Genomic DNA, 18,921 nt, shown 5'->3' on the forward strand with positions numbered 1-18,921 from the left:
GACAGAACAGAGTTCTGAGTGATAAGCAGAGTGGGCGTGAACAGACAGCCCCTTCTAATTCTTTGGTAACCTAGGCTAAGCTCTGGGATACTGGGTAACTGAAACTTTCTTCCCAGGAAGGAAAGAAAGGGGGAAAAAAGTTCATAAGCAGAAAATAGATTTAATATCTTGTTTTAGCCTAAAGTATGCTATTTCACAGTTTCCTCTGTGTCAGAGAATAGGCCAAAATACAGTTGAACATTTACATAACAGTTCTTCAAATGCCTTACAGTCATGTGAGTGTTTGTGTTATGCCAAAACTGCAAAATATTTTATGGTTTTTGGAATTTGCTTTTGAAACGATTCCAGATTTTAAGTACAACTAACAACACATCGCCATGTTTGAGCACCGTGTTTGGGTAAGTAATTTCAGTCAGGAAAAACGCAAAATAACGAAATGTACTAGGAGTTACTTGGGAATGTTAATTTAAATAGAACACACATGACCTTTGATTTAAAAATTTCACTTCTGTGAAACAGAAATAGAAGTATTTAAAGATCAATATGAACTTTGACAGAGAAAACATTAGAAGTCAAAAAAATAAAGGACTGTTACATTGTGATATATTTTCACTCTTGGGGTATCATGTGGAAGTTTCAACAGTGAGGTAAGTATACAAATATTCCTTAGAGAAGAAGTCAGTGACATACTGGTAAGTTTAAAAAAAAAAAAAGAGCAAGTGGGCAGTACAGTAGTTTGCCACATTTATAAACATACACATGTCTATGTTACCAAATAGCTGTAGACTTGGAGCTATATAAAAATGGCAGTCTACTTTTACTCATACTTCTATACTCTTAGACTTAATAACGAGGACATTGAGGACATCACAAACTTTAAAACTAATAGTAGAAAAAAATTAACATATAACCCAAGCCCCAAATTACAGGAAATATTAAGCCATAAATGTCAGTTCCTTCTGCCTTTGGGGCTTCAATTCAAGACTCAATTTCATATCTCACCATGATGGGAAACTGTCTTTAAGAGATTCCTTCTTTTAACAGGGTCCGGATAGCAAGTCAGTGGTGGACCTGGATACTCTGCAAATGTCTTATAGGCACAAGAAACCGCACCAGGCATCTGTGGCACAATGCATTCCACTCCTGACATTCTGGTGCGTAAGAAAGGAGGACAAAGATCTTTCTTATAACCAGTGCTCACTACCAGCAAGTGATTGTCACAAGGTCCAGAGAAGATGACAGACTGGGATTGGGCTGGGTGCCTGACACAGTACTCAACTGTGAATAATTACTTATGCTTTTGAGCCTTTTCAAACCTTCAAAAGCTGGCCAGCTGATGATTATCATGGCTTCCTCCCTATTCGTCTTCCCCAATAGAATAAAGATTATTTTTAATAGCATTAATGAATGTTTTTAAAACTCCTAAAAGAATGATCAAATATAATTAATAATGGCTACAAGCTTTGCTGCTACCAAGATTCCAAAGTTCTTGCTCCCTGTTGGAAAACTATAGAGGGAGAGGGAATAAAAACACAATAGCAACTGTAGGGGTCAGATAGGTTAGTTCCAGGCCACTTCCAGTTCACTTATCAAAAACCTCACTTCCTCACTTGCATATTGGTGGGTGTACTCAAAACATTTAAATAGCTTGAGAAGAAACAAACAAGGCTTGGTATAATTTTGAAATTTTTTTTAGCAATATTGCTTGTGCCAAAGTTAAATTTTATTTTTAATAAAACGAAGTTGTTACTGGCTAAACAAAGATCTTTTTAAAACAATTTTTTGAAAAGAATATTGAGAATGAGAGGTCATTATATACCCAAGTTGGAGTCACAAGCAATCAGACTTCGGAGGAATGCCAAAAACTGGGCCAATCCCATCATTCTATAAGAGCCAGAAACGTTAAGTAAATTGCCCCACGTAGAAGAGATGAGACTAAAGCTCAGCTCTCCCCACTTCCAGACGGACAAATCTCTTTCCATTATACCCTGCTGTCTCCAAGAAATTGAGCACAACTAAAAAGAATCAGATTTAAAATATATTGATTCTAAGAAAGTACTGAATAATCTCACTCTAGACTTGTTAGTAAAGATTTAGCGGGGACAAACTACAAGTCCTATAAAACTTAAAACAATTTTAACTTACTGGAGGTCGACATGAATTCATGCTACTTAGAAACATAATTGTTCTCATTATGAATTTTCCTATTCTGTAATTCATTCACATGACTTTACCACCCTATTACAATGACTCCACACTAATGGCCCTAAAATAGGAGAAAGGAAAAAGGAAAGTTGTATACATAGGTAACCTAAAAGATTATGCTGTCAATATACAGTTAAAAAAAACCACACATTTTGGTTTGTTTTGAAACAACCTTCTTGGTCAGAGATATGACCAGAAGCTGTTGCCTGCCATGCTAACCTTCAGTGGGGCAGACAATATTCTTTTGTGAACTCGGGCACTGGCTATCAAAGGAGTGCTTTGTTTCTGCCCTTCCTGTCCACTTCCATCAGAGCTTTACCTGGGATAATAGGCTGTGTAGTTCATGAAGAGCTGAGTGCCCGCTGGGTAGTATGCCGTGGAGGGCTGCAGCGCTCGTGGGTTCAAGAGCACGGAGGGCTGGTAGATGGCAGCTTCAGTAGGAATGACTGCTGCAGGGGCTGGAAATGTGTAGGAGGGAGGAGACAGGCCTAAATAAGCAAAGAGAGAGACTTTGAGATATACTGTTAATAGTTAACACATGCTCTAGCACTAAAGCCATAAGTGAGGTCACTGTTCCATAAACACCAGGTTTTTATACCGACCCAAAAAAGCAGCTTCCTTTTGATTATAAAGATAACGCACTAGAAGCAATCTTAGATCTCACACTCTTATCATTCTTAGTCTGAAATTTGGAAAAACCAGAATCAAGTGGACTTTCAAGTCTTCTCAACCATTTCATGACATACGAATTTTTTCCCCCCATTCCTGAGTATCCACAAACTAACCCTTTGAGGAAAGAAACTTGGGGCTGACATTTGGTATAACCTCAAACTAAAGGCTGGGTTTTTCCCCCCCGCCTCGAGAGCTATGCTGCTATTCCATCTTGTTATCTATTCTATAGTACAACACAACATGAAGACAGTTATGATAAAACCCTGTTCACCAGTACCAAACGTACACCAAAGCATAGACTGTACTGGAGTAAACTAAGTAGATCAACTCTGTGTTATTTACACCCAAAGGCAACCCAGAAGATAAGCTTTGAAGCTAATCTACATCTTTAGATCAGTATTAAAACAAAAAAACCCCAAAAAACAACCTGGGAAATAACCCTGAAGAAATATCTGTGCAAGCCTTCCTGAGAGTCAGCTGGTGAAAAGCTGACTCAGATTAAATGGAAAACAGAAAGGATTAAATTCCTTTGTCTTCTGGTTATGCAGCATCTTCGAGGCCCAGTAACTTACTTAAGTCAGACCAGTTTTTGGTCACTAGCTTTAACTTATGGGATGAACACGACTCCCTAGGCCGGCTTCATCCAGAAGAGTTAACTGGAAGGTCGCCTGAATCTGGGGTCCCTGATCCCTGACTTAAGTTTTCAGACCTAGAACCACCTAATATATTTTGCAAACAGCTGAGGCCCAAGGGATAACTTTTTACATGAAAATCCCTATTGTCTTTTGCTCTTCTTATGAGTTTCCATATGTCTATGGAGGTGAGTAAGAGACTCAGCTGAAGATGGGCCCATAAGCCAGAGACCAACATACTGCTCTCATGGTCAACTTCTGGGTGCCTCCTTCATACCCACCATAAACTGTGCTGCATGCTAAATACTTAATGTAGTAATTTTAAAATTGTGATCCCTGGCCTTAAAGAGTCCACAAATAGGGCAAACAGGACAAACTGAGACACCTAAGTCATAATTAGGCTATCAGACAAAAAAAAAAGAAAAAAAGAAAAGAAAAAAGAAAAAGTCCAGTAGAACAAGCATAATAACATGCATAAATTGGAATTCTGATTTTTTTAAGCATAAACTCTTCCACTAAAATGACTAATGGTCAAATTTTTAAAATTTTAGAAAGTATTAAAAGCTATGGAAATGGGGGGGAGTGTATAGCTCAGTGGTAGAGCTCCTGCTTAGCATGCACGAGGTCCTGGGTTCAATTCCCAGTACCTCCTTTAAAAAAAAAAAAGACATGGAAATACATTTGTATGCCCAAAAAATGCATTTAAAAATTAAGTTATTTTACAGCTTATGAGGGGGAAAAGGGAAGAAATGAAAGTCTTATAAAGAAAGTGTCTAAAGACCACTTTTCCACCAAAAAGAGAAAAGAAAAAGAATTTGGGTTGTACATCACAGGAAAAGAATCTGGGTTGTACATGACGGAGAAATTCCCTTATCTCACAATGCTTGACAGATTATCACGAAAGGGAATAGTAAAAGTTACTGATATTATCAGTAATTTATGGATAGGAAACATACAAACGGCTAAGATTACCTCAAGATATCCACTTAAACCCAATCATACATTTTTAAAACTTGAAACTCATTAGTGATCAACTATTAGATATTCAGCAACAGCAAGCAGCAGATAAACATTAGCATTTAGAAATTCCAAAGGGGGAAAAAAAAAGATTTAAGTCCCAGTAAATGTCCTACAAAGAATACTTTATCAAAAAGGTTTTGGTATAGATCCCTCTTACTAGAAAGTGATGTCTTAACACTCCCCCATTTGATTGGAATCAAGCACATAATCCAGTGTACATTCTCAGTTATCTTTAGACTGTATTCCAAATGCTACATTCTTTAAACATATCCAACATGCTTCCGAATTAGGTATGTCTTACTTAAACTGAAAACTTTGTCCAAAAATTCAACTTTTAACATCAGATCCCCAGAAGTTCCTTAGTCACGAACCAGAACTTGGTCTCCAGACTAAAGTCTTGTTCCTCTCAAACAAGATTCCAGATGGCTTGCACCCCGGTGCCAATGAGCAAGAGCATGGCTTGATATTAAGCACTGATCCTGTGATCCAATGGAAACTTTGGCTAATTTACGCATTTATATTTCTTTACTAACTTGCTCATTCCAGATATCCTGGAGAGCAAGAGAGATGCTCTGCAGGTTATCCTTTCCAAAAAATATCGAGTGCTCAAAAAATTAAAAATGTAAAAAGGGCATCAAATCACCCTTCTTTAAAAAAACAAAAAAAGCTTAATGTGTTACACACACAAAAGAAGAAAACATCTGGCCATACTTATTTTCTCTTTAAATGCGTATTCAAATAGCTACATAGCCAGGTTGCCTCCCAGAGTCAGTGCTTATCTTGAGCACACTAAGCCTCAGAAATCAAGTGCTTATCACTGGAAAAGCAAGAATATAATTTGAAAGGCGGTATTCGTAGCATCTCTAATTATGGGTGTCCACAACCAAGGTCTTAAATGATTACCAGATACTACCGATTTCAGATGGGAAAGCCTTGTATAACCACCTCACCTGCCTCAGAAAGAACCAGGGGCACAGAAAGTTATGAAAGCAGCTCAAGCACCTACCAGCATATAGCGTAGAATAGCGCCAAGACCCAAGAAAAACTTACATGGTAACTTACATGGCGGTGGGGATAAGCCATTTCGATTTAAAGTGCCCCCCATTAACACAAAGTTCATCTCCTCAGCTGAACACTGAAAGACTTCAACATATCTGTCCTTCATGGTTTTTTTATGACACTTCTGTGCAGCCATAAACGCTCTGTCCGCAGACTTCATCTGGATAAAGGCATCTCCTGATGGGCGGCCCTGAGCGTGTGGGGGAAGAATAAAAACAAAAGGAGACTGTCTCCTTCAACAAGGAAATGGTTGCTTACAAAACATGCAAAAGTGAGTGACAATCACCCATAGTAAGACAGTTTAGCCACAAAATCTGGGTGAGTGTGATCTACTGAAACCTAACTTGCATTTCATCACCTAATCAACAAAATCGCCCACAAAACCTGGAAGAAGTGGTTTTGAGAGCTCATAGCTGAAAATGATCCTTTTTTGGTTTCTATCAATTAATACTAGATTTGTGGGCTTTTGAAAGGGTCTCCTTGTGACTGTGGTTTCAAAGTACAGGACTGGATACTGGGTTTTTCCTTTCTAAAAAATCCAATTAAATCTACTCAGTTGAGAAAAGCTAGTAACAGAAGCCATATTAGAGCTTTATGTACGTAGAGCTCCTACGTGAAACTGAACAAGCCAGTGTTCTCTTTCAGCTCTCAATTCTGTCTCTCACTGACCTGCAAGTTCTCTTTCCCATCTCCCTGAAGCCTCGTTTGGGACATGGCTTGGGGATGAGGAAGGAGAATGGGAATTGGGGGTCGCAAAGAACAGTGACGACTGCAGCATGGGCACTGGGAGCCCTTCCCGCGCCTCTTCCCTGGCATCTCCGCCGTTTAAACCTTGGTGTTTAAGGAGATTTCCTCTGTTACTAATAGCTTGCTAAAAATCCTATTTAAAAGGAAGCTGGTAAATTTCTGTTCCACAGAACCAGAACGCCTTAGTTTTTATTTAGCAGAGACATTTCATGGGAGAGAAAAGACAACCAGCTTATAGGACTCCTTTCTTATTTTATGCATTTCTTTAAAGTCTCTAAGGGACTATTTAGTACAAATTATTACCATGCAAGTTACCATAAGAGTTACCATACCAGGGAAATTAGGGACACCAGGGAAACCCATTCCAAGATGGAAAACTAACATCTTCGAGGCAGCTAAAAGCTTGTCCATCATCAAAGCATTTCTTCCAAGTGCAATCACAGGAGGTCACCAGGGTCAATGAGAGGCAAATCTGTCTACTGCTGTTAATCAAAGAGTAATAGTAGCCCCCGGGTTATTAGAAATGGTGACTCAGAGAGAAACCAAACAATTCCCTGGTGATGCTAAATTGTGGGGAATTTTATTCAAAAGGACTCCCACTGGTGAAGCATGCCAAGAGGATTCCTAGTCAGATAAAAAGTTGTATAGCTTAATATTGATGTAAGAGTTAGAATGAGCATGTGCTGGTGTAGAAAACCAAGCAAGGGCTCAGGACTTTCTCCAGTTCCTTGTACCCAGTGGCATACACTTTCCAGTGAGACAGGATTTCAGTTATGAATGTGACTAAATCCTCACATGAGAAGAGAAAGTGGGAAACTAGCAGTTTAGAAAAAATATCTCCAATACAAACCTATGTTCAACCAATGATGCACAGAAAACACCTTGCTTTTAAAAATTAATAACTTTGCTTTTAATAAAGAATTCCTATTTTAACTGGAATTATGTGGTTTATGGGTTTTTAGAATTCCGTCTTGCTTAGATAGCACAAAGCCCTGACGAACTGCCCAGCAACTAATATAGTTAATTTTATTTAACGAGAAATCAAGAGACAAAAAGCCAGGAGCTACTTTTATTATGCTTAGACTATATACCTGCATACTGTAAGAATCTGATTAGATTTTGATAAAGGATTCTCAACAATTAATTCATTAATACATTTGAGTGTCTATTATAATCACAGTGTTCTAGGTGGTGGAGATACAAGTCCTTTCTTTTTGAATTTGCACTGTATTGAACGCAACTTGATGTCTAACATATGTGTGAAATGAAACAAGCCATTTCCAAAAAATCTGGATACAAAATATACGGGAAGATAGACATGCTCATTGGTTTATGCATCATCTATGGCTGCTTTCACACTACGACAACAGAGTGGCAGAGTTCAGTAGTTTCAACAGTAAAACATTGTATTAGACTGATGTATGTCTCCTACCTGATGCTCTGATGCTGTTGATAATTTGATGGACACTTGTGATGATGGAATCAGAGCTGAATTTGAATTACCACAACAATGATAGCATTCTTTCTGAAGTTCACCTTAAAGACCTTTCACATTTATAGTTAAATCTTTCCTTCAAGACTTACTGATGATCTGTTACTCTTTTCTTGGAAAAATGCCTTTGATAATAAGAATAAACCAATTTTCCAGTAAGTGACTTTCTTACCTGGTGATTCAGTACCATGTGGACTCCGTGAGTTCGAATATCTGTGGAAAATTCCCCAAGAAAGTCCAGGATGTCCTCAATTGTGGCCGCGTAGGGAAGACCTCGAAGGCGTACACAGTCTCTAATGTTTGTAGGGGGCACAAATTGCTGAGGTAGTACTGGAATAATGGGAGGGGTTGGAAGTGGAATGAGAGGGGCCGAGGAGAATCGGTTCAGCACCTGTACTCAAAGCAAAACAGAGGGGAGTCAGAGCCTTGCTACTCCAAGGCTAACTGCAGACCAGCACTGGCTTCCCTGGGGAACTGTTAGAAGTGCACAATCTCAGCTCTGCCCCAACCTAGTAAATACGAGTCTGCATTTTAACAAGATCCCCGGGTGATCCACAAGCTTACTGAAGTTTGAGAAGCACTCATGGAGGAAGTCATTCATGCTTTATAGCTGGGAAAGCACGATGCTTCTGTCAAATGCATGCTGAGGTGTACACCACACATGACACAACGCGCTTAGATTAAGGATGCATCCACCTGGACAGATGTGTCACCATCTGCCTTGAGGCAACTACGCTTAAAGTCTGTTGCTTTTGGGGAGGGGATGCTCAAGTGGTAGAGTGCATGCTTGGCCTGCCCGAGGCCCTGGGTTCAATCCCCAGTGCCTCCTCTAAAACTGGATTAATAAATAAACCTAATTACCTACCCCCTCAACAAAAAATAGCATAAAATGACATATTAAAATTAAAAAAAAGCCTGTTGCTTTTATAAGAATCGGGACATATTGTTAAGTGTGGGTTTATACAGCAGCCTATTAGATTTCATTTCACTAGGTACAGTGTTCTTCTTAATACTGTCTTCATAGTCTACCTCCAAACCCAAGAAGGATAAAGAAAATCACCCAGTAAAGGAATCACAGGTCAAACAGTGACTCTGGATTATATTAAAATATAATGTCACATTTATAATAATGTATAAAGCAGAAGACAGAATGGTTGGAAAATATAAACCTGAAAAATCATTTTGTGACAATGAAAATAATTACCTAGTTTCCAGGTGAATTTGAGACAGTAACAAGACAGAGGGTCCTGACTATCTTTTAAATTCATGAAATTCAGCTATCTTGAGAATGGATGAGAGGTCAGGTATATTTTGGAGAAAGAACTGTTCTCAGGCAAAACTTCCAAAGTTCTTGTCTATTTTTGTCTTACGTTAGAATGTGTTTACTAGCTGATAACACTAGGAGGTCCCTGTGTCATGAGGCATCCCCAGGTTTTCTGAACTCTTTATAATTGCAGCCTTTTATCATTCCATAACCTGAAAATACAAAGCAATCAATGAACTTCCCCCAAATTACCCTAATTTCCTCACTCAAACCCTGTCCAGTTGCTATCTGAATAAGAAGTGACAACAATCAAAGAATAAACACAACACAGCCAAAGAAATTTCATGACAAAAGGAAAGCAAGACTTTTAAAAATATATACCAGCAATCCAGACACAGCACAAACATTTGGGGAAGAACAAGAATAGAAAATAAATGTGGTTATAAACAAACTCAGGGCAAGAAGTGGTCTGGCATGTACAGTGCCTGCCAAACAGGAGGTGAGAAAGTTATTGACTGAAATGATCATTAGTAATGAAAAGAAGACAGTGCAGAGTCTACGGCTACTTCAACACTTAGCAAATAAATCATTAGGGACAGGAGGCTGGAGAGGGAGCTCAACCACACTCAGAACCATCTTATGTTAGAGTCACACGGAAACACCCGAAGCAATTAGCCTACGGTAGCCGGGGCCCTGGCGTAGTCCACCTAAGCTATGATTTCTGTCAAACTATTCTTCCAAGTAAAAATCTAAAATTAAAATTCTACTAATTTGGGAAGAATGTATGGAATGTTTGAAGACTCAAACATGCGCAGCATATTTCAGAAATTCAGAATTTATGATACTCATTTTCAACAAGGTACAGAGTTGTTTAAACTGTAAGTGTGCTCGTAGCTTGGAGTCAAGAACACTAGTACGACAGACCACGGAACTTGGCATTTCACCCACGCTCATTCTAGGTGTAAAAATCAATTTGACCCCCAGCAGGTGAACGGCTCTATTTAACTCGGGGGAATTATTTTCAATTGTAACGCACAATGGGCTTTGCAGAGGCTAGCCTGACAAAACCATTTTACAAACTCACAGAAATAATAGTCAGTGTCCGAACTGCTTGCAGAGAAGACCAAAGTAATCATTAAAATGACTATGTTCTACTGTGGGAGCCAACTAGGATAAGTTGAAGAGCCATGGGAAGCAGTCTGCATGGTCTCAGTTGCAAAGGAAATACGAACTGACCCTTGAAGAGAAATGTTCAGATGGCAAATCAAGAGGAGGAGCCAAAAGGCTTGAGACCCTACAGATGGTTTTCTGCCTGGATCTCAGTGAGCTTTCAGGAACTGACTGCCCCATTTGCGCCTCAAAAACAACGCTCAATTCTGAAATGTAGTAACAGGACAAAAGGGCACTTTGCACTGTCCCCAACAGGATGGAACTGATCAAGCCTTTTGGGAAATAAATTTGGCAACACATTAAAACCTTAGAAGTGCTCACCTTATGTTCAGTTCTAAAGAAATTGATCAGAAATTGAGTTCTATGAGCATGTTTACCAGAAACTTCTTATGATAGAAAAAAACCCCACCCCAACTCAAATATACCATAGAATTTGTAAATAAATGATATATCTCTGTGAGACATAGTATTAGAGATCAAAATTTTCAGACATGAGTAAACTTTTGAAACAGCATACAAAAGCATACGTATAGCAATATTTCAGTTATATTAAAACATGGTATTTTTTTCTGTGTGTATTCAGGACAATAGTGGCCGTCATTTGGTTACAGAATAAGATTTCTTTTCATGCACATACTTTCTGTAATTTCCAAGTTTTCTTTTAAAACAATGAATAATACAGGATTGTTTTCAGAAATAAAGAACAGAAATGAAGCAAAACCACCAATATGCTCTTAAAAACCAACCTGCTGGACTTCAGCTGCTGTGCTCCTGAAGAGTTCAATGTATCTTTTACCCAACAAGTCCTTGTGCTTCCTCAGTGCGTTCTGTGCGTACTCCTCACAAGCAAAGAGGACAAAAGCGTCCCCTGTTGGCCTACCATCTGGGTAGGTAACAAAGAGGATGCCTTCCTTCCCCCCAGTAATGGGGCAATGCTGTCCGAAGAAGGCTACCACCTCGTCAGCTGTGGCTGTGAATGGGAGCCCCCGCATGCGGACAATGACTTGGTTTTCCTTGGAGAGAAATTGGGCTACCTCATTCGATGTACCTGGGGAAGACAAATATCGGGAAGTATGGGGAGAAATGGTTAAGTCATCAACTTCACCAAATTTAAAATGGTAAAATTCTTGGCAATGTCTTGAATTCATAATTAAGACCCATACTCCCAAGTGAATTCATAATAACATCCCAGGAATCACAATTCTCCTCCCACATATTTCAAACTTCCGCCCTACTATTTTCATAAAACATCTCTCTTAATTTAGGAAAGTAGCTTGACAGTAAAATCATGGGCCAACCACCATATTTTTCTCATGGAGAGGCAACTAGTCATCATGGTGGTTAAGAGCCCAGGTCTTGGAGCTAGAATGTCTGGATCTAGTTGTTGCTTTGCCATTTACTAAGATGTAATCTCAGTCAAGTTTAATTTCTGTGTCTCAGTTTCCTCATCTGTAAAATGGGAGTGAAATTACCTACCTCATAAATTATGAGAGTAAATCATTACATATAAAGCACTTCAGTGATTTTCATTATTTTCCCAATAACTTTTTATTAAGAAAGCTTCAAACATACTCAAGTAGAGAGAATGGTATAAAGGAATATACTTGGCTTCTAGTTTCAACATTTATCAACACTCTGCCTAACACATAAAGCATTTTGTATAGTGCTGCATGCAGAAGATACTCAAACATACACCATTCGAGTTCATACACTAGTAATATTTTCCCTAAGAGCAAATTCTTATCACGCTACCCACATACCACGCAGTCCCCAGCATTGATGTGAACACCAGTTAACTCTGTCATCTGCAATGTATGATGGAATTACCATGGAGCCTCAGGACCATAGCAAATATACTTTATCCCCAAACAATGTCAAACATTGCTTTGGGAACTTTGGAAACACTACTCAACTTGAAGCTCTGAATTTGGAAGCCTTATTTTGAGAAATAAATGCAAGAAATATACTAGTAAACTGTATAAACAGGATGCTGTTACTACTGGCCTTACAGTTGCAAAGATTTTTAACAGGGTTATATAGTGAAGGGATATAAATGTTCTCTGTATTTAAGTGAAAGCCACCCTTGTATATTTTGGCAATAGGTGTCAAAAGCCCCTAAAAGGCCACCCACATCCTTTGATTTAGCTGTCCTACTTTTAGAGATTTAGCCTAATGAGATACAAAAATATTTACTGCAACAAAGAGTGAAGAGCTGGAAATAAGCTCTAAATGCCCAATGGGATTGTTTGAAAAAAGATTACAGTACATATAACACTGTATAAGCAATTAACATTGAATTGTAATAACCTTTAATGAAAAAACTATGAAAATGAATATATGTATATATATGCATGACTGGGATATTATGCTATATACCAGAAATTGACACATTGTAATTGACTATACTTCAATTAAAAAAAAAAAGCATTATGAACAAGCAAAAAACCCCAAATATTTAAAATTTTTTAGAAAACTGAGTAGCATCTGAAGATATTCATAATATACTAAAAGGACAAAGAAAATTAAAGCAGTATGAACTGAGCAATAGAAATTTACAGTTACAGGTACAGAAAAAAGTCTAAGGAACAAACCATAATTAACATTTTTTAATGCATCTGTTATTTTTAGGTTTTAAAGTTATGAATCACTCAAGAATTAAAGACTATCTGTTCCCACTTCTTTCTTTTTACTGCAAACACTACATATACACAATATTACTACAAACACTACATATCCACAATATTACTACAAACACTACATATCCTAAAATAGTAGAACCAGAAAGCTGCCATGTTCCTGGCCACTGAAGAGTTAAGGAAGTGAAGAGAAAAATTAGAAGCAGACATGTAACAATTTCAGGTATTCTGATATGGCTGTTTGAAGGTAGTTTTCTATTTAATTTCTTTCAAGAACTCTTTCCCTTTGTACACAACATTATATGACCTTTTGACCTTTGTATAATACTATTTTTAATGACTATTTAACCACAGTTGGTTGACTCAAGCCCAAGGGCGAGCATTATACTGATACTATTGGACATGTCTTACCTCCACTTAAAAAAAGTCAATTCCTATGTTTCGTTGGGAAATAAAAACTATTCATGACCCTATTTATCTATCCCTGGTATACAATGAAAATTTTCGATTCTTATTATAGCCACTTTATTTGAAAGGCACTCACCACCAGCAATTTTCAGAAAATCTTCACCTGTTGCTTTGTAAACCTAAAAAAAAGAAAGGGAAGTGAAATGCAGTTTCTGAGCCTCCTGATGTTAACACTCACACAAGGTGCCCGGAGTCTCAGGCTGTGAAGACACACCTCAATGTACCGGGTCCCCATGTGATGCTTGTGCCTCTGCAGCGCCAGGTCTCTGTGCTCCTCACTCACAAACCTGACCAGAGCTTCTCCGTTCCTTCGACCTTGGGCATTCAGACAAAGTGCTGCACCGCCCCTTTTAAAATAACAGAACAGAAGGCAGTAGGGAAAAAAATAAAAATACAGTGAGGAGAAAATGACAGAAAAACCTAGTATCCCTTTGGGATTGTTAAGTGAAATAGAGACTAAGGAAAACCAACTTGGCAATATTGAGTCCTTTGAAGAATCTTGCAATATCTTGATCCGAAGACTGCCATGGTAAGCCTCGTGCCCTGACCACCGTGTTGTCATCAATAAGTTCCATCTTGCTGCTGTGGACCAAGCGGAACTTCAGATTGCACGATTAACACCAGGCAGTCTGACCTGTGATCCCTGAAGACAACTTCACTATGTGCACAAGAGGGGTTCTTTATTTGGAGTTCAGACAGACTCGTGATACAGCCTGACTTACTCCATAACCTCAAAAATTATTTGGACACAGTTCAAAGTATCCTTAGGTGGTTTCTATAGAAAGACCTCTGCCCCTGCAGGTGCAGCATAGCTGGGTGACCCAGAAAACCACCTATCAGCTGGGTTGCTGCTTGCTTGCCGCAAATTGAGAAGAACCCAGGATCCATTCATAGGAAGTGAAGTTCTCCCAATACCCTGATGGCCTGTGACTTCACAGAGCCAAAAAGGACAGGTTTAAATTCATTCCCTGATCTGGCCAGTACACCACTGGGGTTTAAATCCAGTCTAACAGCAAAACTTAAGATCCACATAAAGCTGGTAATTAACCCACATCAGTAATGTGTGTATGTGGTCAGAAGTTTGCCATTAAATATCACCCATATCAAATGGGGAGCCATCACAGAGAGTGTTTATGGAAATGCTTGGGAGTTTCCACCCCTTAATGAGTCATTTGTAAATCACCTATTCTATATTTTGACACCTTTTGATGTTCTATTCTCCCATATTTTTATTTTCAATACTCCTAAGACATTTTCCTAATGAGTCACTTTCTCCACATCTAAATAGGACGCAGCGTCTCTCTTATGAGCAAAGATGTCAGAAGTTTCTGTTCACTTCAGGCACCAAGCAAACTCACACAGTTCACTGCAGTGGTTTACAAACGTAAACAGGTCTCCCTGTGATTACGATCAGAGATACCACCATCTCATGCTTCCCCAGTCATTTCCTTTGCTTTCAAGTACTGAGCTGATAATACTTAAAATTATCTCAGTAAAAATCTTGTGAACTCTTTTAAAGCCTATGATTTTTCCTCTGGAAGTTTTCCAGTGAGGATGGACAGGTCAGAGAGGCTAAAATCAGAACCACAGACACAAACACATGCTGTATCTAAGGTCACAAGTGACTAAGGACACAAATATTTCATTGAATGTTATTCCCAACATCTAAGCTTACTTTAAAGTACAAACTTCTTTGATAAATGACCTAGTATTAAAAAACGAATAGCCAACAGGCTTGGTAAAGTTGCTAAGATATAAGGGGGAGTTAAAAAAACACAATATGAATATAAACACATCAATAAAGGCTCAACAGAATAGTGCTCAAGTACTTACCAAGTGCCACTTTCAAATTTGTAATTTACTCTCTCTGGATCGGAAAACCTGTGATCTAAAATGAGAATATACAAGTCACCTTTTTAGCTGTGAGGGAGACAAAGCTGTGGGAGGAAATCAGAAGTACAGGTGGGGGAACATGGGCAGGATCAGATTCTAGGTTCCACGTTGCTGGAATGCTAATACTTACTATAAGGGTCTGAAATCATTGCTAAAATTATATTGCCCATATCTTCAACTTGAGAGGCTCCATACCGGGAGGCTGAACCATTCTTCTCAAAATTTAAATCTGCGAGATTAAGTTAAGGAAACATTTTGGGGAGGTAAAACAAAGTTACTTCTAACCCAAAATTAAATTCTCCCAGAGCCAAGAAGCCAAGTAAAATGCATCTGATTGACAATTCTTTGAAATCTCAGAATAGCTGCTTGCCATCAAGTCTGGATTTCAGCCATGCTTCCTGAAGTCTCCAACTGCCCACTTGGGTTAATATGGCCAAAACAGTCCTGTCTTGAGGAGTAATAACATGAATTGAGTGGTAGCAAATGCATGAATAATGAGTGCTTTAATTTCAAACCATGAAGTGCACAACAAAGTTAACAGGACCCTTAATCCTACCTTTACAGCACACACAAGGCAATGGACATGATGACTTCAAGATTTAGCCTCCTAGGAGATTTTTGGAGCCCCATAACAGTGCCATCCTGGATGGCAGCAAATGCTTGTCCTTTGAGAGTAAACCTATAGAAACAGTTCAAGCACTCAGAGCCAGCACTGGCCTGTGTGGCTTTTGGTTAACTGAGCACAGCGTTTGGTAAGCCAGGAAACACGGCTTCTAAGAAACGCATGGCTTAAGGTGGGTTTGAAGGTGCAACAAGATGAGATTTCCATCAAGTTTTGCTAATTTACACTCTAAAATAAGCATGTATCTTTGTCAAAATAGTTACCTCAGGAAGCTAATGGTCACTGATATATTTAATTTCTTTATTTCTAAGTTTCAGTGCTATAGTCACTTTGTGTTACGTATAAATTCGCATACACTTTGTAATGTAGTACAATGCATGTAACAATACTATGGGACTATCTTTTCTTGAGTTTTAAATGAAAACAGCCATCTGGTTGGTGGTTATTAAGACGTTTGCCATATTTTATAAAAAATGTTTCTGGCTGGTACTTTGTAATAAGGGTAAAAAATGAAGACAGATATTAAGAAAAAGTTGGTAGGTACTATATTTACTGCACACAAAGGGGGTACAATGTAAAAACAACTCAGATCTCTCTCCCACTAAAAGTCAGTCAATCTTCTGAAGAATTATTCCTTTTGACTCTCCATTCAAAATCCCTTTCCATTTCATCCCCTCAGCTTCTTTCCTTCCTCCAGTAAAGAGACATGGCATTGCTTTCCCACTGTGCTAGGAAAATTCATTTTCGTGTTGTCTCTCAACCAGCTACATCGCTGCAGTTAAATACACTACTTGCAGAAAGGCAGCCATACGTTCCCTTGGAAAATTACTTAACCCCACTAAGCTTCAGCTTCTCTGCAAAGCTGAAGCTGCAATAATCACTACCTCCCTGGGCTTTTGTGAAGATTCAATGAGATAAAACAAGCCCAGGGCACAAAGCAGGCATTTGCTAAGTACCATTCCCCCCTGTCTTCCTAGAACTCTCAGGTGACCAACTTTCATGACCCATGATAATCACACTTTAAAAGCATCACACTTAAGACTAAACAAATCTGAACTCACCAGATGCCGATTTATGTACTCATAGGATAATCATCAGGCTAAAACGGTGGATAATTTCTGCACTCCCCCTGCAGTCCTGCCCTTTAGATCAATCCAGTGATGAAATAAACATGCTGCCCACTGAGGGATTAGAAAGTCAGTCCCAGGAGATGTTCAAGCAACAGAGCAATGACCACCGACTGGGATCATTAAAATGATTATCCTTGGAAGGCTGTGCTGTGAAGTATCTACTAATTCAGTGGCATTTTCAAAGGACATGATGACAGGACAGAAAAACTACAACCAAAGAATGAAGATGCTTTTGGGACACAACTGCCCTAAGTTTTCTGGGGACACGTGGGGACTTTAAGGATCCTTATAGAACTGAGAAAGTTGAGCTGTGACTGGCCATAGTTTATCAGGTAAACTTTGCCACCAAACAATCGTCTGGAACCCTACAATTCTAATTAACACTTTCAGTCTTGTAAGGGCCTACAGTGAAACAAAGAGAAAAGTATCCAAGAAATAGAGAAGAGGCCAGTGCCATCGTATACAAGTCAATGTCTCTCAACTCTGGCATCAGTGGTATGTAAGGCATAACTCTTTGTTGGGAAGGGGGGAGGGTCCCTGTGTACTATAGGATTTTTAGTAGCATGCTAACCTCTACCTACCCCCAGTTATTAACAATTAAAACTATCTGACATGGCCAATGTCCCCAGGTGGGCAAAACCCATGCCAGCTTGCAAACCACAGGTATAAGCTAGCAGCTCCCAAAAGCTGCAGCTTAACCCCTTACTATCCATTGATCCTTCAGAGAAAATTTCTACTGGTAGGAGACCATTTACTGGACAGAAATTTTGAAAGAATTTGACCAAGGAAACACTGTGTAAGGACCAACCTGATGCTGTGTCAAAACCCATCAGCAGAGACACGCACGCCCTGCACCTTAAGGAACATGCAAGAAAACTCAGGAGTCAACCCTTGATCCTCTGCGTGTTTTTGTGCAGCCCAGAGCAAATTATGGATTTTACATTTTTAAAGGATTGTAAAGAAAGAATATGAGCAGAGACTGTACGTGGCCTGCAATAAAACCTAAAATATTGACTACCTAGCCCTTTACTGAAAAACTTTGCTGACTTCTGATCTAGAGACATGAAAACTGCCAAAACCGGAACGCCACAGGAATGTTTGCCACATCGTAACTTTCCATCCCCAAACAGAATCTTGGGGGGAAATGAAACTTTGGAGGAACTGAAGTAGGAAAGTACGTTCCATTCAAACCAGTTTTTTCTCTTCAATCAGTGACAACTAGGGTTATCTTTCTAATCCCTTAACCAAATTGGACCACAGGTAACTCCCGCTCAGCGCCGAATCCTTTCCTAACCGCTCTTAAATCACAACCGTCAATTTAAGAGTTGTTTAGAGACTATCTCGAAAATAGTACTCTCTTCAACTGTAGTGCGCATTTCTTGAGCACAGGGCCACCTTCCTCTGATCTCTCTCTGTCTACCAGAGCAACTATCACTTCTAAGAATCTACTGACATAAATGGCCTTTATGACACATCATTTGTGCCAAACACTGTTTATTTCCTCCTATTTTTGCAATAGCCCTGCTGGGTAGATAACAATAAAACAAACAGATGAAGAAACTAGGATTTCGAGAAGTTCCGTAGCTCACCCAGTTCCCCAAGCTGGGAGGTAATGAAGCTGGAATTACCAAACAGCTCTGATTTGACTACGTGTATGTAACTGCTTGCACAGAGATAAGAAGGTTTGCTTAATTTGTTTTGTTTTGAGCAATACTTTGTGAGAAGCTTTCCGAATGTAAATATAAAAGCAGAGGGAAAGAGATGGATCAAAAGTAACAACATAATGTAGCCTGCAGAATAAATAGATTTGGAGCTAAAAAATTAAGTTTACTGAATTCTCCTTTTGAATTAAGAATATGTTCTAGACATTTGGCTAACTTGGTTCCACATAACACGTCCCAGCATGTTTCC

At 39.0% G+C, this 18,921-nt stretch overlaps 1 protein-coding gene across 5 annotated transcripts in view; it reads right to left on the bottom strand.

The window, feature by feature from the left end:
- ESRP1 (epithelial splicing regulatory protein 1) overlaps nt 1-18,921 on the bottom strand; it is a 48,957-nt gene that overhangs the window by 17,817 nt on the left and 12,219 nt on the right. For 4 of the 5 annotated variants that reach the window (XM_014565398.2, XM_006191980.2, XM_014565397.2 and 1 more), the window contains exons 5-13: nt 15,389-15,487; nt 15,199-15,253; nt 13,837-13,947; nt 13,580-13,712; nt 13,442-13,484; nt 11,008-11,309; nt 8,000-8,218; nt 5,580-5,778; nt 2,525-2,693 (exon numbers count right to left, since the gene is read on the bottom strand). In XM_014565398.2, coding sequence (XP_014420884.1) covers nt 2,525-2,693; nt 5,580-5,778; nt 8,000-8,218; nt 11,008-11,309; nt 13,442-13,484; nt 13,580-13,712; nt 13,837-13,947; nt 15,199-15,253; nt 15,389-15,487 — 1,330 coding nt within the window. The remainder of the gene's footprint in view (nt 1-2,524; nt 2,694-5,579; nt 5,779-7,999; nt 8,219-11,007; nt 11,310-13,441; nt 13,485-13,579; nt 13,713-13,836; nt 13,948-15,198; nt 15,254-15,388; nt 15,488-18,921) is intronic. The other variant, XM_006191978.2, reaches the window with a different exon arrangement.

This window comes from Camelus ferus, chromosome 25 (assembly GCF_009834535.1).
Source record: "Camelus ferus isolate YT-003-E chromosome 25, BCGSAC_Cfer_1.0, whole genome shotgun sequence".
Taxonomy (NCBI): Eukaryota; Metazoa; Chordata; class Mammalia; order Artiodactyla; family Camelidae; genus Camelus; species Camelus ferus.